Genomic DNA, 22,175 nt, shown 5'->3' with positions numbered 1-22,175 from the left:
ATTCATGTTGAGTGGGATAGATGATTTTTCTGCACACTTCAGCAAAGATAGTCTTCTCCTTTATGTTTGATTCATACAATGTATCACTTGGTATTTGCAGCATCAAAGAGATACAAGGCTGTAATTTTACGCATTGACAGCCCCGGTGGTGATGCTCTAGCCTCAGATTTGTAAGGAATATGTAACTTAATATACCATTAATTCTGACATTTTGATGCTTGTGTTCCTGTTGTTATCCATTGTCCCTTGAGTAGTGGTCGATATGGCTTTTCTTTTTCAAACTTTAAAATCCTTTGATATTTCAAAGCATGATCATTGCTGTCTTAATTTCTTGTTATAACAAATTGCAAGCCTTGTATGTGCTACCATCAACATGATTTCTGAAATTTTTCTCTGATTCATTCTTAAAGTTGAGTTTGTATTCTTTGGAAACCTAAACAGAAGGTGTTTTGAGTCAATTTATACAGCTTCAATGGCTAACAATGTCTCCATATATGTCTGGTGCTAAGCTACATGACTGTGATGTGATAGTGGCTTGAGAAATGCTTCAACAGATTTCTGTCCTAACTTGGCATATTTAAAATACATAAAATATATGGGTTTGACAAGATAAAGTAGGGAATTCTCTATAACTTTTGAAGATATGGATGCAAACCAAAGACAACCAGAAGCACATCATACCACAAGATTGACCCAAGAGACACAAGTGTTTGACAGGTACCATTGTAGCTAAATAGGCATGAACCCATGCACATTTGAGTTCCTTATAAATGAGGTGAGAAACTCATTTATAGTTTCCAGGGCTAGGTTACCTAACCCTAGGTTTAACAACCATTGTGGGCTAATTACTAATCCAAAATGGTCTACAATAAATGACATCAAGGAAAACTAAATGACCATTGAGTTAAGATTAATGACCATAATGCCAACATCTCCCTTAAACATGACTTGGGGTCAAAGAAGGAAAATGGTAACAAAATAAGGCAATCTATTGAGACAAGATGTCAGGCACTAAAGGTGCTCATAAATGTAATGATATATATATATATATATATATATATAGCAATGTTAGTAGAACTGAACCATTGATTGAACCGGTAGACCCCCTGAATTGGGAACCGATTAGAACCAGACTAGAGCCAGTCAAAACCGGACCAGAACGAGTAAAAACTAGACCAACAAACCAATCAACCAAAAACACAAAATATTCAAATTTTAAATAAAACATATATATATATATATATATATATATATATATTCATGTGCATCCATATGAATCCAAACTATTTATACACAAACAAGCGAAAGTTCTCATTTATATAGCATGTTACAGTGCACATAACCAAAATAGCACCGGGTGCAATCCATCTATAATTTGAAACACATCAACGAATACACTCTATATGGCCTCTAGCATCGAAAAGAGTGATGCTACAACAAATACCTACATATCATCAAAATTGTTGCCTATATTGGGATATTTGTCATTAATATCAACCTCTAAGCATTAAAATAAGATAAAAATGTCTTTGGATGTCAAGTCAAGATTTTGTTTGAGTGATGGTTACATTCTTAGGAGGGTCATGATTGTTTAGTTAAATAATCAATGCCGTTAACATCAAGGTACATAGAGGGCTTGGTGCTGGTAGTTCCATATCCTCATACACGACAAAATCCAATGGAAATGTTGCAATCCCCTTGTTATTGATCTTTTTAGCAGGGTTGTGTTACCACACAATCTAGTAGGGCCATAAGGAAGGGAAATTTTAAGCGACAACTACTAGACTAAGTGGAAACAATGGGACAATAGTCCAATGTCACCTTCATCAAAGTCCCTTTTTATTTATGGACTTTCACCGATGGGAGGAGTCCCGTTAGGAAGGGAATCACTAAGAATGAATAGATCAATGATTTCGGTATAACGTGATTCCACAAGGCCCATTCAAGGAGAGACACATCAATGATAATGCTTCAAGGAAGCTAAACACTCTCGTAGAAAGGTCTATGAGGAGATCAAGACCTAGGGTTTTAGGTATGACAATAGTAATAGACATTCCTTGTTGAAAAATGTAACTAGTGTCGGTCTTCATAATTGTATTTGAGTCATGATGTAATGTATTTGTCAAAAGAAAGAAAAAGGAATTTTATTATAAAAGAAATTGACTTATTAAAGCATGGGTTTCATGCTTGGGTCAATGATTTTAAGTTCCAAGCCTCCATCGTAGGCTTCTAGGGTTTATATCAAGAGCCATTGTCCTAATATAAAAGAACCTTCTTGGGCTTTATCTATCAAAGAAGAAATTTTTTTATTATGTAAATTAGGTCTTCTAGGCCTTCTCCACCAAATCGGCCTCAACCTGGACAAGTTGGCCTAATTAGGGAGGCAAAATCCACAATAAAAGGGAAGAAACTCAACTCATTTGGAATACATTCACATCAAGTTCGATCTGTAGTAGTTGGAGACAGAAAAAAAGTGAAATTCCCAAGAAGGAAGAGAAAACCCTAGCGAATGAGGAGACATTTGTTAAGCAAGAAGTTGTTTTTCTCTCTCTTTGACTCACATGTGCGAAATTTTGAAGCTGATGGGGAGGTCGAAGTTGCCTGGCTATAGTAGGGCCAAAATTCTGAAGTTGTGGGACAAAATTTTGGATTGTTGCTGGGCTGAAGCTACTAGATAAGAAGAGACTACTGAAGTTTTTTGAATCATCTTGGAAGGTTGACTTGGCAGAGGAGGAAGGTCTTTTTGTTGGGTCTAAGGTCCCGGTCTATCTCAATTTGACTAGTGGAAGAGTTGGACTATGTTTCCCCTAGAGAGGGGTTTTAGGCTTTTAGCCCTAGCTGAGTGCCTACATCTGATGTCATTGATCTTCATATTTTTATTTGATGATTGCTTGATGAAACAAAGATAAAAGATGAATATAAAGATAATTTAATAAGACTATAAGGATATCACAAGTAATTATCAATATAAGAGAATCTTTCTACCTTTCTGATTTTCTAACATGGTATTAGAGCTAAGGTGAAGAAAGAAGGAAATAGGTTGCTTGAAGGTCTATTGAAAGAAGGGTTAAAGAGGAAGGAACAAAAGAAGGTCATTAAGTCATTAATAAAAGGATCATATAAGAAGAGAAACCTACTATCTATAGATACTATGCCAACCACAATGAAGACAAAAAACAAGCTAGATGGAGCCTCCAATTACAGGGCATGGAAGAAAAATATAGATCTTATTTTTGCTAAGCAGAAAGTTTTGGATCTTGTTCAAGGAAAAGTTAAGCAACCTATAGATGATTCAAGAAAGGAGAAGTTCAGGGAAACCGACATCTTGGTCGTCAATATAATAGTAGATGGAGTAAAGGACAATTTAATCCTATACATATCCAATATAGAGTTTGCTCAAGAAATATATGAAGCCCTCTCCAAGTTATTTACCATCAAGAACATTGGTCAAATAACTAGTCTCAAGAATGAACTAAGAACAATAAAGATGACTAAAGATGATATAGTTTCATCATATTTTGTAAGAATCTCTAGAATAAGAGATGAAATCTAAGCTATAAATGAAGTTGTACTAGAAAAATCACTCGTGATTGCTTCTCTACTAGTTGTACCAAAATCTTGGAGTGCATTTGCATAAGGAATTAACAGTTGGAAAGATACTCCAACCTTTGAGCAAATGTGGAATGCATGCAGTCAAGAAGAAGCTTGCATTTCATTAGTAAATGAAAAAAAGGAGGATGAAGAAAACAACACTTCTAATTCCTACTCTTCTCATCACAAGAAGAAGGGAACATACAAGAAGTTCAAAGGACCAAAGAAGAAGATTGACTTATCAAAGATTGAGTCCTACAATTGTCACAAAATGGGACATTACAAAAGTCAATTTCCTGAGAATCCAAGGAATAAGAAGAGAGATAGAGAACATGCAAATGTTGTTGATGAAGCTCCACCTAAGAAAAACAAGACTAAAGAATCTGAAGTCAAAGACTTATACTATTAAGTCTCCTCTTACATGTCCTTCTTAGTCTACTATTTCAAGTTTTGTAATATGTTTTGATTTTTAGAGTTTGTAGATCTAATATATCTTGTTAGAGCATTTTTTTTTGGATTGTCTAAGTTGTAGGTATCCCTTAGAAATATTGGTTTAAGAGGGAGCCTTGATACATATATTGTTCTTTGTTTCCTCTTTATGTTTGGTTTCCTCCTCACATCGTAATTTGTTTCTATTGTATACTAATAACCTTTTCTTTATATTTTCCTTGGTAGGAAAGCTTGCAAAATACACAAAGGCTATGGAGGAGACTTGAAAGGAAATACTTGAGTCATGAAAGAAGATTTGTTGCAAAGGAAGCCCTTCAAGAATTGATGTTCTACAAGGTTTGTTAAAGAACAACTCAATGTATGTCATAGACTACAAGTTTTGTTGCAAGGTTTTCTTTAAAAAAGGTATGATTATTCTTCTTTTGAAATTTGCTTTATATTATTGACATGTTTCTATCTAGGGTTCTGAATCATAAGGATTCTTGTTAGGGTGATTAATCATTAGATTGAATCTACCCTCGTTACACTATTTTTTGTTCATTTTTGTGAAACACTAACCTTTAGGGTTCACTATAAAACCCTAGCCTCTTGATGCTATGGGTATGTCAATGTTAATAATGAAACCGTAGTCTACTCAAGGGTTGTTGATAAAGCCTAGAAATCTTATTCTTTTGAAGTTTAGGGTTTTGATAATGTCATGGTCAAAACTTTAGTCCCTTGGGGTTTGCTGTTAATGTCTAGTTTATATAATGAAACCCTAGATTTTTAGGATTTGGTGAATTATGATTTATGAACAAAACTTTGTAATAACTAAATTAAGATCCTAGGAATGAAACCCTAGGTGTGTATTCGTCCGTATGATCGAAACCCTAGCCAGGTCAAAATTGTTGTATATCTAACTTCGATGTATTAATATTTGTATGTTGGGTTTACTTAGTAGATATTGATATGAAATGCTAGTGCATGATAATGAAATCCTAGATATGTATATGCGAGTATTGATATGAAATCTAGGGTTTGTAATAAAACCCTAGTAGAATCTATTATGAATTCTAGGACATAATATTGAAGCCCTAGATGTTTAGTGTTATGATTGGATTGATATATTGATTGAATTTCTTTATGTCTTGATGTTGGAGTCTAGGGTTTGTGACAAAACCCTAGCAAGTTGATGAAATCTAGAATATAAAAGATGTGATCTTTACTAAATATGAGCCTAACTTGGTTTAGGTATTTGATGTCTAAAGCTTGAATGTTTTGATGCTTCCATTAAAATAACATGATTTTGATATAGTTAACTTCATGCTTCGATTTGTATTTGGTTGTACTTGCTATTAGAGTTCTGCAGATACATAATCTTCAAGATGTTGAAGATGTTCATAATAAAGATGATGATGAGCATGATATATGAAGCTATAAGAATGATTATGATCAAAATGACCTTGATACCATGAAATCTTGAAAAGATTATAGTCTTTCCAACGCTATATAAGAAGGAAGTTGTTTTGTTGAGAGGAAGCTTAGATAGAAGAAAGGGTATATCTCCCCAGTTGAGAGGGAGGGCATATTATGACAATCATAATGAATACCTTGAAGAAAGAATGAAACCAAAGAATGAATGAAAGTACTACAGATGGATTTGTAAACAAAATACTTGTGAAGTACTAAGGCTCTATTTGGTGCTATCGAAGAAGTGAAAGAAGAAAGCTTCTGACAAAGTTGTATCTAGATAACTTGATGATGATATGAGTAGCATTAAAATGATTGAGGATCTCAAAGGTTTGTGTTTACTTGTATATATCTTTAAAGGTTTATCACTGATTGGGGTTTGATTGTTCAGGATATCTCCATAAAAAGATTGAACTTTGGAAACATGCTTGGTTTGGTGGATATATATTTGATTTAGATGAAAAGGAGAGATGAAGCATCTTGTCGCAACAAGATGCTTGGGAGGACATCTGGTTGGCCTATGTATTGATGTTTGGATCCTTAAGTAGGGAGGGTGGCATTGGTCATGGAGTTCCGACCTTGGATATGCACCTAGATCCCTGGGTTCGTGTTAGAGCTTAAAAGCCTGATGGTACCTAAAGTGGCTAAATATTGAGTACACCTTAGTCCTACCCAATTAGAGTACCCTAGTTAGGTATCTAATCTGTAGCACTACGTGTGCTGTGAACTCTTCATAGAGTATATCACTTTGAGATCTTCCATCTACCTTTGTATACATATGTAATTAAGAATATCTCTGTAGTTAAGAGGGAGTGTTGAAAAATGTAATTAGTGTATGTCTTCATAATTATATTTTAGTCATGATGTAATTATTTGTCAAAAGAAAGAAAAAATAATTTTATTATAAAAGAAATTGACTTTTTAAAGCATGGATTTCATGCTTGGGTCAATGATTTTTAGGTCAAAGCCTCCATTGTAGGCTTCTGGAGTTTATATCAAGAGTCCTTGTCCTTGTCAACATATAAAAGACCCTTCTTGGGCTTTATCCATCAAAGAAGAAATATATTTTTATGTAAATTTGGTCTTTTAGGCCTCTTTCACCAAGTCAGCCTTAACTTCGACAAGTAAGCCTAATTAGGGAGGCAGAATCCACTATAAAAGGGAAGCAACTCGACTCATTTGGAATACATTAGCTAGAGATAGAAAAGAGTGCAAAATTCTCGAGAAGGAAGAGAAAGCCCTAGCGAAGGAGAAGGAGACATTTGTCAAGCAAGAAGAAGTTGTTTCTCTCTCTCTTTGACTCACACATGCAAAACTCTGAAGCTGTTGGGGAGGTCGAAGTTGTAGGGTTGCAGTAGGGCCGGAATCTTGAAGCTGGGGGTTGAAATTCTGGATTGTTGCTGGGTTGAAACTACTAGATAAGAAGAGACTAATGAAGTTTGATGAATCATCTTGGAAGGTTGACTTGGTGGAGGAGGAAGGCCTTTCTGTTAGGTCTAAGGTCTTGTTCTATCTCAATTTGATTAGTGAAAGAGTTTGACTAGGTTTTCCCCTAGAGGGGTTTTATCCCTGACTGAGTGCCTAAATTTGGTGTCATTGATCTTCATGTTTTGATTTGATGATTGCTTAATGAAACAAAGATAAAAGAAGAATATAAAGAGAATATTAGAAGACTATAAGGATATCACAAATAATTATCGATATAAGAGATTTTTTTTTACCTTTCTGATTTTCTAACATTCCTAGGGTCAAGGTTCTAAGAGATGAGGTAGGACATCTCAAAGAAGCTCTATGTGATAATTTAACACTTTTAAAAGGCTCTTCGCTTTTTCTGAGAGACCTAAGAAAGACTTGTGCTAGACTTAGGGTTTTATGAATAATTGTGGGAAGAAATGCTTCCAAGGTATTCCCTAGGTCAAGGCAAGGAAGAAGAAAGGGATTCTTATGATTTATTCCAATGAATACTAGGCTCATACAATCCTCAAAGAAGTCCCCAAGGTGAGAGAGAAAGGCTAGGTTTTCCCTCTTAGAGTAACACCTAGGCCAAGAGACTTTATGGATGAAACTCAGGCGTATGCCCACAAAACTTGCTACATAGGTAGCCTAGATCCTGAGCTTGATCTTTGGACCCTCAAACTCCTGAAAAATTACCTTCCTAAAATTTCGCTGCAAGCCCTATATTTCTGCCTTACCTTTAGGGGACCAAAATTTAGGAGAAAAGGAGAAAGAGGATTTGATCACCAAAAATCTTGGATCGGTGTCTAGTCCTTCGGGCTATATGAAGTCCTAGATGCGTTAGATTGGCCAAATTTGTTCTCAGGGAGGTCAAAAGTTGAAGCCTTAGCTACCAACCTTCACCTATTACCTACTATTAGAATATGGAATTTCATGAAGAAAAAGAACATTTCATTAGTAGGAACATGCCTTGCATGTTATATCATGAGTAACATATGCAAGAGCCAACCAAGCAGCTTCCAAAAAATTTCCTTAACAAAATTAGGGCACAATAGCATTTACATTAGTTGTAGCAATTACATACATTAGTCGTTTTCAAGAGAAAGATTTCATTAACAAAAAAACTTATAAGATGATCATGCAATATATCTATCCATATTCAAGAAGTAGCTCCAAGACAAGATAAAAATTCAGCTCCAAATATCATAGTGCATCCTGGATAAAAAGTCAGCTCTAGTCTGGGCCCACGCAGTCTTTACGCAGAGCCAGGAGGGCCAGCGCAGAGCAGAAAAGCTGCCTGTCATGCAAAATCTAGAACTGTTGGGAACAACCGAAACTGTCAGGAACAACCAGAATAGTCGGGATAGTTGACGCGGAGGGTTAGAAAAGCTGACATAGGGTTGATGCAGAGCCTACGCAGGGCCATCAAAGAAATAGCCAGGGTTAGGCAGTCTTGTGTCGGATCAACCGGAATTTTGCCGGGTGAAGTGAGGTCAAACTCACTCAGATTTTCTGCCAGTATTTTCTCTATAAAGAATTGCTAGATGAGCATCCTAGATTTGTATTCAAATATTTCTTCTGCATAATAATAAACATTGGGTTTTTCTGGGGACTGTTGTTTCCAAAAAATAAGTGTGTCCTATGTATCTTGTTATTTGCTTTGTTTTCTGTTTCATGAGATCAAATATTTAATTAGTGTAGGTTGCAGAAGTCAATCAAGGGCACAAATGAGACTTCATAATGGGTTTCCCTTCCAAATTTGGAGCTTTGAGCATGTAATGGTGTTACCTGCCTAGGGAGGGGTGGCTAATAAACAACTCTATTCAGTGTTCCCAGCCCCTAAGGGGAAGGACAGGTCCTAGGTACATATTTCAAGTGATAGTGCTCATGTGAATGATGATGAAGCGGATAGGGACACAAGGGTCTCAAGGCGAAATGTTATGGGTTCAAGGGTGGTAATGATGAAGGGAAAAAAAGGTACTATACAAAAGAAGATGTATAAAAAGGTTGAAGATGATCTTGGCATTGAGAGTGATAGAGATAGACCTGCTTCTAGTAGTGAAGTTGATGATCATGCTTCTAGTGGATTCATTGCCCCGAGCGTTGTTGATGATATAGAGATTTATGTAATAAGTAGGCCATAGGAACAAAAAGAATAACACTTGTGTTCTTGTTCTAGTTTTCTTTTTGCATGCTCAATTTTGTTAAAGTTTTTGATGTCATGTTCATGATTTTACCATTATGTTTCATGAACATGTTTTTAGATTATGAACCAGAAGATGTGTTTAATGATTCATCATATTGACATGCAAGTTTCATTTCTATCGTATGTGTTTAATGAGAGTGTTGAATTTTACTAAATATAGTTTTTAATTTTCAAATTTTATAATATGTCAAACTTAATGCCGAATCTTATCCCTAAATTTTCACCGTCGAACTTTTGTTGAACTTCAAGGTTGTTGATCTCGAACATGAACAATGTGACTTCAAATTGGAGGACTTCAGAGGAGTAATGATATGAGCCTCCATGATATTTTGTAGTTCCTGTTGACCACTGAAGTGGCACTTGATGATTATATGAAGAATCCATGCCCAAGGATGATCCAGAGTACATTTGTATCATCAGATATCATCAGTCAACAAAGTTTTTTAACTCTACTTCTATTTTATCATTATCTTTCTTGTACCTATATTCCACACCCTGTGGGGAATTGTAATAAGTGATACTAGTAATGATGATTTTTGAGTATGTAATAGGCTTAGGATGCTAGGTCTCGATCAGCAAATGAGTACACCTTGGAGTGTTTCTTTTATTTAGTTAATTATCCTTTCTTTTTTAGAGGCGGATAATTTTCTGGGTTTTTTCACTCACTTTTTACCCCAAATCCGAGGTGACGGTTTGAATGTTGAGCTCCTAACACATATTAGTGTCTAGAGTCGATATATATTACCATACTAGATGACATAAAAAATTTCGTGGAATTTGGTTAGGTCTAGGTAGTCATTTTTTATTTTAGATTTCCCGCTGGTCAAAAATTGCAAATAAAATTGTATTTAAATTGTAATAAGTGTAGTCTAGAGAATTTGTATGGGGTATGAGTAATCAAAATTACACCTCTTATCTTCAACTTTTCACTTATGACACTTTGATGGGTTAAAAATGTGTTTTGAACCCTCAAAACCCACTTTTCCTAAGTTTAGTGGAAATCTAGCAAATAATTAAGCCAGAAATTAAATACATGGAGAAAAATAAATATCCACACATGCTAAATGTTGTGGAAATGAGGTGGAAAATTATGGGGAGTTAAAGTGAAGTTCCAAGGTGATATGGACTCCTAATGTCAAGAAAAAGACGTGCTCAAATAAAATCAAATTTCTGGCATTAAAGGAGAAAGTTGCTTATTTGGAAGTTCGAATTTGTGAAGTTAATGCACATTTGAGAGGATTTGGGAGAATATTTGGTGGATATTTTTGTGGGAAATTGTCCCCACATGGATTACCACCCATATACACTTGTCATTCTATCATAAAATTCGAATTTGGCACATAAGGGAAGAAGAACATGATGTCCACTTGTCAGAATTCGATTTTTACACTTGGCATTGGAGCTCCATTCAACAAATTTGATTTTCTCTTCGGAATTGTCACCTCATGCCACTTGTTTAATCACTTCTACATTGGGATTGGCTCCGATGCCATTTATCATTGTCATTATTTATTGGGATTTGCTCCCAACTCTCTATATAATAGAGCCATGGGCTCTCACATTGTATCTTGTAATACGAGCTATTGTGCTTGAGGAGACTTTGCGGGATTGTATTCACTACTTGCAATATAATACAACAGTCTTTGGGGTAAAGCGTGATGGTGTTCTTCTCTTTGCATGTGTGGTAAATTCTTGACTTGTTGTTATGCTTCTATTTATTTTCTCATGTCATTATTTCTTTCATGCTTGTTTCAAGTTATGTTAGTATGCAACTATCTCATATTAGCATAAGAATTAATTATTTTTTTTAAGAGAAGAAATATTCTAGTGGATAATAGATGTATTTCTAGGAATTCTTTGCACTGCACTTATTTAATTTCATGTGGATTTAATGATTTGTGATGAAGTTTTGTAGATGAATCATTATTTGGTCAAGCTTTTCAAGTGTGAGGGGAAATTCTCGGAGGAATCAGCGCATTCTTGAAAAATATTCAAGGAGAACCCGCATGTTTTGAATTCCAAAGTCTCATCTATATCTTATTTGTGCCTTGCAGGGATTATTTCAAGTTTCTTAAAGCTTTTATTTCTTGAATCAAAATATCCAACTTGGAAAAATTTATTTTTTTACGTATTGTACTTCATTTATCAATATCTGGCTATTTCAAAGAGCTAAGTCATGGCTATTCAAAGAAGAGAGCTTGCTCATACTCTTTGGCCTAGCCTCTTGTAGATTACTTTTGTAACATACTTTGTTGTCATTTTGGTCTAACATTTGAGTTATTTTTGTATCCTTCTCAACAAGGTAGTTTCCATGCTTTGATTTGTAGACTTATTCATCTTGAAAGCATTTATAATATCTGTGCTAACAATTTAGTGTTTCATTTTTCAGGGTTATTTTTTCTTTCCATTTGAAAGCATTTCACTTCATTTTAAGAAAAATACAATTTCATTTCTTAAAGAGCAAATACTTGGAAGATACTGGTTGTTTGTGTATTTCATGCTTATCTTGTGATGGTTATTGCTCATATCAATTTTTTGCTTATAAATCTTAAAGAGATAATCTATTTAACTCTAACAATTCTTCTAGAAACTCACATATTTTTAACTTAACTTTTCATTAGGGACCACCCCTCTTAGCTAACCTAGGAGATAGCTCAAACGGAGAGAGTCGGGATTAGTGTGACAACCTCTTCTTTGAGTTCCCTGCCACTAACCACACCTTGTGGGGTTGAAGGCTTTTTTCACTGACTTGTAGGTAGGTGTAGGCAGCAGGGTCAACATCTTTGGCGTCGTTGCTGGGCACAAGTCTTCTTGTACCTGGGAAATACAACTAACTTTTGGATTTTGCATGTTGGATTTTAGAGTTAGATTCTTGTTCAAGTGGCGACTCCAATGATTTCATTTTCTGCAAGGATTTCTGCTTGAAGCTTGCTTCTTGTAGATTTCTTGCTAATCTTGGACAGGAGCCTCTCTCTGGTATCCATTTTCTCTTTCAGGGTCACGCGAGCATGACATCATCAATGATTTGTTTGCCCCTTGTGATTTTACTAACATTTCAGGCTATCCTAATTTCATTCCGGATGAGGCCATTGAGGCTATTAAAGAGTTACCTAGTTTTCTAGGTAACAATGCCATCAGCACTGAAACTCATCTTAGTAATTTCCACCTTTGTGTGAGCAAATGGTGCCATGATATTAACCATGAGGATGTTAAAATGAGACTTTTCATCTTTTCATTAGATGGAAATTCAATGGATTGGTTCATAGAATTACCTGCTAACAATTTTGATTCTCTAGAATCAATCATTGATGCCTTTGAAGAAAAATATAGAGATGAAAGAATGATCAAAGCGAAAACTGATGAGAATGATAAGGATCACATCAAGGAGTTGACTTGAATGATTAATGATATGCAACTCAACCAAGTTCAACTCATTAAGACCATGGAGGCAAATCATGCACAAGCGATAAAGGCCATGGAAGTCAATCATTCTAATCAAATGGCCACTTTTCAAAATAGGTTGCACACCATGGAAGAAAAACAAGTGCAATTAATCAACACCATGGAAACAAATCATGCCAAGGAAATAAGTGTTATGAAGGCTAGTCAGACATTTTTCAGAATAGTTTGGATGAAATGGAAAGATTACATGTAGAAAATTTCCAACTTAGGTTAAATGACGAATGGGAAAAGAACAAAGAAATAAATCATAAACCTCCCGATCCACTGAAGCAATCCTCATCTCATTATGAGGAGGTTATTTACTCCATTGAAAAGTGGCTAATTGATGGAGACTTGGATAGCAAAGAAACTGAGGAGAATTGGGTTTATACTTATGAGATTGATCCATCACCCATGTCAGAGCATAAATAGAATGGGAAAAGGAAAGTCAATGAAGTCTTGGATACTTAGAATTTTCCATCATATCATCTTCAAAATTGGACAGAAAGGTCTACTTTGATCACCTCAACATCAACATCAAAATCTATTAAGAAGAAAAGAAAAAAGCGGAAAAGATTTGGTAAATCTGATGGCCATGTACAACACAGTGTTGGGATTGATCAAAGTCCTCAAATATTCAGAATTGGTGTATTCTCCATCACCACATCGATCCCTTCTTATATCTTTTTGTTGGGAAGCCAATGGCCAAGATTAAATCTTAATCAATGGTTCAAATCATTTCTGGATCAATTATTGTTAGTTTATGGAGAATTCTCACCTTGACTTAATTAATTATAATTAATTAACCAATTTTCCTAAGTTTAGACTTAGGAAACATTAAAAAATTGGTTAATAATCTAATTAAGTCATTTCTAGGTAGAATTTCTAGAAACGATTTCTGGGTTTTGGATATCTCTTGTATTCTAGCCTATCCACCAAATTTCATGACTAGAACATATCCGATGCTACAAAAACTAACATAGGCGGCATGCTACTTGGTTGATTTTTTTGTTAATCTGTTATTGTCCATAGAAGTTTGGTGCCAATTTGTGTTTTCCCTTTTGTTTTAAGGTTAACTATTTTGTAAGGCTAAAGTTTAGAAAATACCCATTCTCCAACTTCAAATTATCTCTTTGTTCTGTTTTGGTCAACTTGCTGCTTCATACAATTTCTTGTAATGTTTAGATTTACTTTTATTGCTTAAACGACCTTCTGGGTTTCTTCTAACTGATCTTTTACTGCTAAAAGTTGTCTCGGTAATGGCAAGGTCTTTCCATTTAAGAGGTTCATAACTATACAAATCTTGAAATGGAATCTTTTTTGCAAAAGTGTGGTAAGTGGTATTATACTACCATTCGACGAGATGTAACCATTGAGCCCACTTATTTTCTGTCTATTGCATAACAACATAGGTAGGCTTCTAAGCATTTATTGACAACTTCTGTTTGACCGTCCGTTTGAGGATGGTATGTTGAACTAATGTTGAGGTAGGTTTTTATATCTATGAAAATTTCCTTCTAGAAATTTCCTTTGAGTATGGCATCTCTATTGCTAACAATGACTTTGGGAAAGCCATATAGTTTGTAGACATTCTTGTAAAATATCTCAGCGATTTGTTTTGCTGAGTCTGATTTCTTCATTCCTATAAAGTGCGCATACTTTGTTTGTTACATTGGTATCAGAGCATTCCTCTGAGTATACGAACTTCGTTCGTTACACATTCACATCGATAACTTGTTCATCAAAATGACATTCATTAATGCTCCTAAGCACATCAGATTTATGAAATAACTTTTATATGCGCATTGAACCTTTCAGAATCCTATTACTTCTTAATGACACAACTGAGGGATTGCCCTCCTGTACTTCATTAACCAAATGAGAAGATTATTTCAATGACTCAAAAAATTACAAAGATGTGTCCCATATTCAAAAGCCTACGGGTTTCCTATGATATCAGGGATAGTTGGTCTAAATATTACCTCAAACAAAATATTGAGCATGTGGAATGGATGTAGATGGTTGAAAATATGATACTAATCCTGCCGTAGAATCTGCTTGTTGATTCTATATTCTCGGGACAACAATAATAGAAAAGGCTTAAAAAACATTCAATTTCATACTGTATTGATTCCTTATACCTTTGAAGCCTTGGATTCTTTGCCTCACATATATTTTATTTGGCATTGTGTTCACAACTTGCTTTAAATCTCCAAGCACCTTCAACAATTTGATCCCCAACTTTCTTGCCTATTCAAGACCTAATAACATGGCCTCATATAAAAAATAGGCCCTTGTATCAACGACATTCTTAGTATTGTCAATATTTTTTGTTTGCTAGGTTATGTGAGTCTTGAGATGATTGGCATGCCTAACTTGTGGCTTGAGTAGCCACGATCCAAGGGTCAAAGACACCTGGGGATTGCACCCGGCTTGGGCCACACTAGCCCTTAGCATGGCTGGATTTTTGCCCATAGAGTTTCTAATCAGTGAACTTTGTGAAAATTCCAATACCAGAATCCTATTGCAGCAACTAGTATTATTTCTCCTAACTGATAAATTAATTATTCAGTTTATTGCTACGACAACATCGAAATAAACACACTGCAACCTTCACAAATAAAACTACGGAAATAATAGTGCTGGAAACTAAGAAAATACTAGGTCACAATAAAATTGACATCGTTATTTTTGGACAATTGTCCTCGAAAAAGCTTAACTTGGGAAAATCTGTGCAACAATGAGGGTTTTATTATTATGCAGTAGCGAAAATCTGAGTACAATCTGGATGCCTGTAACTGGCAATCCATAGCAAGAAAATCTTGGCAGAATTATTAAAGGGAATTAACCTTCCTCCACAAGCAATCCTGACACAACATGCTTTCAGAAAACTTGGCCTCCTAGACTCTCTGCATTAGCCTCTGCGCTGCTTTGCATAGTCTCTATGATGTCAAGCCTCCAACTAGTCTCTGATGAAGTCATTTTGCTTGCCTCTGTTGAGGAAATCGTCTCTCCGACACTCTGGAACCTTCACCTGACCTCTGGAATTGAGAATGAATTTTTCTTAGCTAAATCGAACTGCCAATCTGAAGCAATTGCGCAGCTCTCTACGTTGCCTCACCTGGGAATAACTTGACCCTCTTGTTGCTGCCTCTTCGAATCTGGAAAATCTCCTCTAGACTCGTTGTCCCTACCCCTCACGCACTGCTTCAATCTTTGGCTCTCTGGAAACTGACTTCTGCTACTCTGGAAATCGATCTGCCAAGGAAATCGAATTTCTGGTGTTCTCAAGTGTGTTCTCCAAGTGCCCATTGACTTCCTCTTATACTCCATTTTTGGAGCTCCAACGACCAAGATTAAAACTTAATCGATGGCTAGGATCATCTTGGAATTGATCCGTGTGAGTTTCTAGATGATTCTCACACCCACTTAATTAATACTGATTAATTAACTAGTTTTCCTAAGTTTAGACTTAGGAAATATTAAAAAATTGGTTAATAATCTAATTAAGTTACTTCTAGTGAAACGATTTATGGGTCTTTGAGATTTCATGTATTCTAGCCTCTCCACCAAATTTCATGGCTAGAACACATCCGATGCTACAAAAATTAACACTCCCTCTTCGCAAGGAATGTGTTCCACAACACTTTGTCTCTGTATCATCTCTGTTACGCAGCTGATGTCTGGCTGATGTTTTCCGCCAACTACTATGCAACTATGATGTTGCATCTGTGCTGTTGCTGACACTTCCATACTGCTTCCAACACTGCATCTGCACTGCAAGTAGCTCTCATCTGTTGCTGCTGCAACTGCAACATATGTAACTTGAAAACATCCAAAATGTTGAATCAACTGTGTTCAGTATGATGCATCTGTCTCCTGAGTCTTGACTGCTACTAGCCTTTGCATTGTCTCTGAAGAATCTGCATTGCTGCTGACTCTGCACTATGCCACTCTACACTACTGCCAACTCTGCATTGTGCTCCTCAACATTTGACTGCAACAAGTCTGCAACTGTCACTCTGGAATTGATTGCATTAACTGCCACTGATCCATCCTGCTACTGAACACTGTGGGCCCTCGTAGCAAGGTAATGATCCATGAGGTGGACTCCTCAATGGACCCTGGCCAAATTTGTAGCTCTCTGGGGCTACAACTCCAAGTCACCCCACCTCACTCTTGGAGGTATGTGAGCAATCATAGCAAAGTCTTCCTCCAACCTGGAGGACAGCATATCTATCTTAGCATGCGCTGCTTCTTGGACTTGCTTCTCCTCCTTGTCCTTCTTTTTAAGAGGACACTGGGCACTGTAGTGGCCAAACTCGCCACACCTGAAGCACTTGACCTTAGATAGGTTCTTCTCTGTTCCCCCTGCCCCTGATTGAGGCCCTTTTATGTGAGGGCTACATTCTCCTCCTCTTTCACCACTTTTGTTCTGCTGCTACTGCTACCACTAATGGAATTCTTTAGCAACGCTCACCTCGACTCCTCTTGCTACAAATCGGCTCACATCCTGTATGAATTTGGTAGCTTGTCTCTGCCCAATAAATTTTTCATAAAAACTTTCCACTCCTCAGAGACACTATTTAGTGCCAATCTCACTAGCTCTGTTGGTTGAAGCACTGCCCCAACAGGTGACAGTTGATTTCGAACCTCCTGAATCCTAGTGAGGAAGGGATCTATGCCTTCCCCCTTCTACATCCTGATACATCTCAACTTCTCCTTCACGAACATCTTCCACTGCTCGGAAGTTCCTTGATATAGTGCGACGAGAGCACCCCACATCTCTTTGGTAGTATCCTTGCTAGCGATCTGAAACTATATGGTCCCAGACTCCATCTAGGATCAATCACTTTGTCCGTGCCATCTGTTGAAATTTCTAAGTCTATTCGTTAGAAATTTAATCTATATTCTTTTGGTTTATTTCTTCTAGTTGTTAATTCTGAACAAGTTATTTAAAACATATAAATAACGAAATAAACACAATACAGTCTCAACATCTACAGATCAACAACTGAAAGAATACAAACACACAAGTGACACCATTATTTTTGGACAACTCGTTCCCGGAAAAACCCAATGCAAGAAAACCGGTGCAACAATTATGAGGGTTTATTATTATGTAGTATATCCTTGAGTACAACTGGGTGCCAAACTGGCTCACCCGATAGAGAAAAATAATCGGCAGTAATACCTCTCTATTCAGAAACAGGTATTCAGAAAACCTGTCCCACGAAACCCTATCCAACAACCCTGAAGCATTGCGCTGGCGCTTCTGGCCTTTGCGTCAGCCTCAGAACCCTCTGCGTCAGCCCTCTGAGGCACTACATAGCCTCTGGGACCCTCTGCGTCACTCCTACTGCCCTCTGTGTGGATGACACAAGTCCTTTGGCCTCTACACTATCTCTGCTGGGCTCTGCGTGGCCTGCTCTGGCTTCTGCGTCTACTACTTTACTTTGGCATTGGTCTCTCGACACTATCTTTGCCTCTTTGTTCAGTCCTCGCTGCCCCTCGCTGCTGATCACTGATTCGACTTTACTTAGCAAACCCCGCTCTAGTCAATCGAATGACTGATCACTCTGGTGTATTCTCCAATTGACCTTCAAGCCTCCTCTTATACTTTTCCTATTGGTCCTTCAACGACCAAGATTAAATCTCTAATCAACGGCTAAGATTAGATTTGGCTTGATCCATGAATTTTGGAACCTTCTAACCCAGTTTTATATTAATACCCATTAATATGTTATTTTTCCTAAGTTTAGACTTAAGAACTTCATTAAAAATTTTAATTATTTTAATATCTCCCAAATCGGGTACAATTTGTCCAAACCATTTCTGGGTCTTGGAGACCTCATGTGCTTTAGCCTCTCCACCAATTTTCATGGCTAGAGCACATTCGATGCTACCCCAAATCAACACTCCCTCTTATCGAGGACTGTGCTCTAGTAATACACCATACTGAGCATCACTCTGATTATACGACATCGGTACTTGTGCTGATGGTAGGCCCCCCGCCCAACATCCTCTGCACTACTACATCCTATATTGCTGCCCATGGCCCTGCCACTGCCACTGCTACATCCGTACAACAACTCCCTTTGCATCTGTGTTGCTGTTGGTCCTTTCTCCCAACACTGCATCTGCACTGTAACCCCCTCTCATCATGCTGCTTCGTGCTACTGCACTGCAACTCAGTTACTGAGAAGTAAGTAACTGATCCACCGAACTACTGATATCCTTGTCAAGCTAGAAACACTCTCGATGTTGAAGCTCCCTCTACCGCTAACAAGTTCTCCCTCTACGACCTTTGTGTTGCTGCAACAACTCCCTGCGTCTCGCACCGTCGCAAACCTCTCTGTGCCATCTTGCACTGTTGCAACACTCTCTGTGCATCTCGCACTGTTGCAGCCTGCTAGCTTTGTGCTGCCCGGGGACTCTTACACTATAGCACTCTCTGCCGCTTCATCCGCATCCATCTCTACCGACATCTGCCAGTCTTGCTATTCTCTCTTCGGGGCTCCCTCTGAGGCACTGCATAGCCTCTGGGACCCTCTGTGTCACTCCTACTGCCCTCTGTGTGGATGACACAAGTCCTTTGGCCTCTACACTGTCTCTGATGGGCTCTGCATGGCCTGCTCTGGCTTCTGCGTCTACTACTTTGCTTTGGCATTGGTCTCTCGACACTATCTTTGCCTCTTTGTTCAGTCCTCGTTGCCCCTCGCTGCTGATCACTGATTCGACTTTACTTAGCAAACCCCGCTCTAGTCAATCAAATGACTGATCACTCTGGTGTATTCTCCAATTGACCTTCAAGCCTCCTCTTATACTTTTCCTATTGGTCCTTCAACGACCAAGATTAAATCTCTAATCAACGGCTAAGATTAGATTTGGTTTGATCCATGAATTTTGGAAACTTCTAACCCAGTTTTATATTAGTACCCATTAATATGTTATTTTTCCTAAGTTTAGACTAAAGAACTTCATTAAAAATTTTAATTATTTTAATATCTCCCAAATCGGGTACAATTTGTCCAAACCGTTTCTGGGCCTTGGAGACCTCATGTGCTTTAGCCTCTCCACCAATTTTCATGGCTAGAGCACATTCGATGCTACCCCAAATCAACACTCCCTCTTATCGAGGACTATGCTCTAGTAATACACCATACTGAGCATCACTCTGATTATACGACATCGGTACCTGTGCTGATGGTAGGCCCCCCGCCCAACATCCTCTGCACTACTGCATCCTATATTGCTGCCCATGGCCCTGCCACTGCCACTGCTGCATCCGTACAACAACTCCCTCTGCATCTGTGTTGCTGTTGGTCCTTTCTCCCAACACTGCATCTGCACTGTAACCCCCTCTCATCATGCTGCTTCGTGCTACTGCACTGCAACTCAGTTACTGAGAAGTAAGTAACTGATCCACCGAACTACTGATATCCTTGTCAAGCTAGAAACACTCCCGATGTTGAAGCTCCCTCTACCGCTAACAAGTTCTCCCTCTACGACCTTTGTGCTGCTGCAACAACTCCCTGCATCTTGCACCGTCGCAAACCTCTCTGTGCCATCTTGCACTGTTGCAACACTCTCTGTGCATCTCGCACTGTTGCAGCCTGCTAGCTTTGTGCTGCTCGGGGACTCTTACACTGTAGCACTCTCTGCCGCTTCATCCGCATCCATCTCTACCGACATCCGCCAGTCTTGCTATTCTCTCTTCGGGGCTCCTATAGCAAGGTATAATCCAAGAGGTTGGGTACTTCAAGGATCCTGCCCCTCATCGCCTGTAGTCCTCCTGACTACAGCTCGATGTCTCCCCACCTCTTCTCTAGAGGTATATCAGCACTCATGGCATAATCGACATCCTTCTCCGCCTTCGCTGGTGCTGCCTTAGAGTCAGATGCCTCTACCTTACTCTTCGTCTTTGGACACTGGTTCGCATAATGACTCAATTCCCCACAGTTGAAGCACTTGACCTTGGAGAGGTCCTTTTTCTTCCTCTTCTCCTGCTTTCCCATAGATGCCAGAGCTGCATCCTCTTCCTCTTCCTTCTTGATCCGGACTCCCCGTCTTGCTTAGCCTTCTGATCTCCTCTTGGTGAAGAGCCACCCACAATTCTTCCCAATCTGGAAGATCCTCCTTGCCCAATATGCTCTGGAAAAATGTCTCCCACTCCTTGGAGATTGCGTTAAGTGCGGTTCTCACCAACATCACCTCATCCGGCGTGGCCCTTATGGATGTCAGTTGGTCTTGGATCTCCTTCAACCGACCGAGGAAGTGATCTATCTGCTCCGCCTTCTGCATCTGGTATGACTGCAGCTGATTCTCAAGTAACATCTTCCTCTGCACGGAAGTATGCTAGTACAATTTCTTCAAGGCGTCCCACATTTCCTTTGCCGTCTCCTTCTCGACAATATGTTGGACCAGATGATCCTTGACCCCATCAAGGATGATGCATTTCGCCTTGGCCATTGCCTCCTCGTACTTTTCGTTATTAGCCGGGTAAACTCAGATCGCCGTTGTTCTCAAGGTGAAGGCCTTGATGCGATGTCTCTCTAGAATGGACAGGATCCTGGCCTTCCAGAACACAAAGGTGGACGTTCCGTTCAGCCTGTCCTGATCCCTCATCCCATTCATGGCCATCTCTCTGCTCTTCTTGTTGACTCCTTCGATTCTCTCTACTTCCCTGTGGAAGTTCTCTCTTCGACTCCTGCTGAGTCTCTCTACTTCCCACCTGGAAGTTCTTTGGTCGACTCCCTCTGAGCAGTGTTGCACGAAGCGTCCCCCCTGGTTCCAAGCCCCAAAGCGCGTCCCGTACGGAAGCGCCTAGGAAGCTTCGTCGAAAGCGGCGCTTCCGAATTCGGAAGCGGCGCTTCGGCTTTTTTAGCCGCTTCCTGGAATTTCCGAAGCGTCGGACGGAAGCGCCGCTTCCATGCCTCCGAAGCGCGCTTCGTACGGCGCTTCGGGCCTCAGAAGCGCGGCGCTTCGGAGGAGGAAGCGCACGCTTCACGCACGCTTCCGTACGCTTCGGGCAAACAGGCCGCGCGCAAGGGAAAAAGACACTCTTTTTTAATTTTTTTTTAAGTTATGTTAACTTAGCATTAAGGGGGTGGGTTAGGGTGAGGTTAGAGTGAGGTTAAGGTGAGGAATGAAAAGAATAAAGCCCCCATTCATTCCTCATTTTCTCACTTTGAGTTTATGAGAGTTGGAGAAGAGAAGAGAGGAGAGGAGAAGAGAAGAAAGGAGAGGAGAAGAGAGGAGAGCTTGGAGAAGTGAAGAAGGAGGAGCTAGGAGAAGGAGGAGGAGCTTGGAGCAAGAGCTTGGAGGACTTCATCTACAAGAGCTAAAGAGGTAAGTTCAAACCCCAAACTCCCTTATTTTTTTGACAATTTTTTTGTATTTTTCTCCTCGCTCTCCTACTCTTTCCCATTGTTTCTACTTGCTCCTTTATTTACAGGTTGTCCACCACCTATATCCATATTCCAAGATGGTGTTCTTTTGGCTTCTATGTATCATTCCACTCTTGGTTTTAATGATGGCAAAGGTGAATAGGAATAGAAGGGAAGAAACATAAGAGGATAGT

At 38.6% G+C, this 22,175-nt stretch overlaps 1 protein-coding gene across 4 annotated transcripts in view; it reads left to right on the top strand.

Moving 5' to 3' along the window:
- Nucleotides 1-22,175, top strand: part of SPPA (signal peptide peptidase) — a 471,996-nt gene that overhangs the window by 234,790 nt on the left and 215,031 nt on the right. For 3 of the 4 annotated variants that reach the window (XM_089448936.1, XM_089448935.1, XM_089448938.1), the window contains one exon: nt 101-170. The exons of the other annotated variant lie outside the window; for it this stretch is intronic. In XM_089448936.1, coding sequence (XP_089305062.1) covers nt 101-170 — 70 coding nt within the window. The remainder of the gene's footprint in view (nt 1-100; nt 171-22,175) is intronic. 4 annotated transcript variants of the gene reach the window in all.

The sequence above is a fragment of the Pinus tabuliformis genome, chromosome X, assembly GCF_031772625.1.
Source record: "Pinus tabuliformis cultivar Carrire ecotype Pingquan chromosome X, CPIR1, whole genome shotgun sequence".
In the NCBI taxonomy this organism is placed as follows: Eukaryota; Viridiplantae; Streptophyta; class Pinopsida; order Pinales; family Pinaceae; genus Pinus; species Pinus tabuliformis.
The sequence above is the reverse complement of the archived record's forward strand: the minus strand, read 5'-3'. Positions and strand labels throughout refer to the sequence as shown.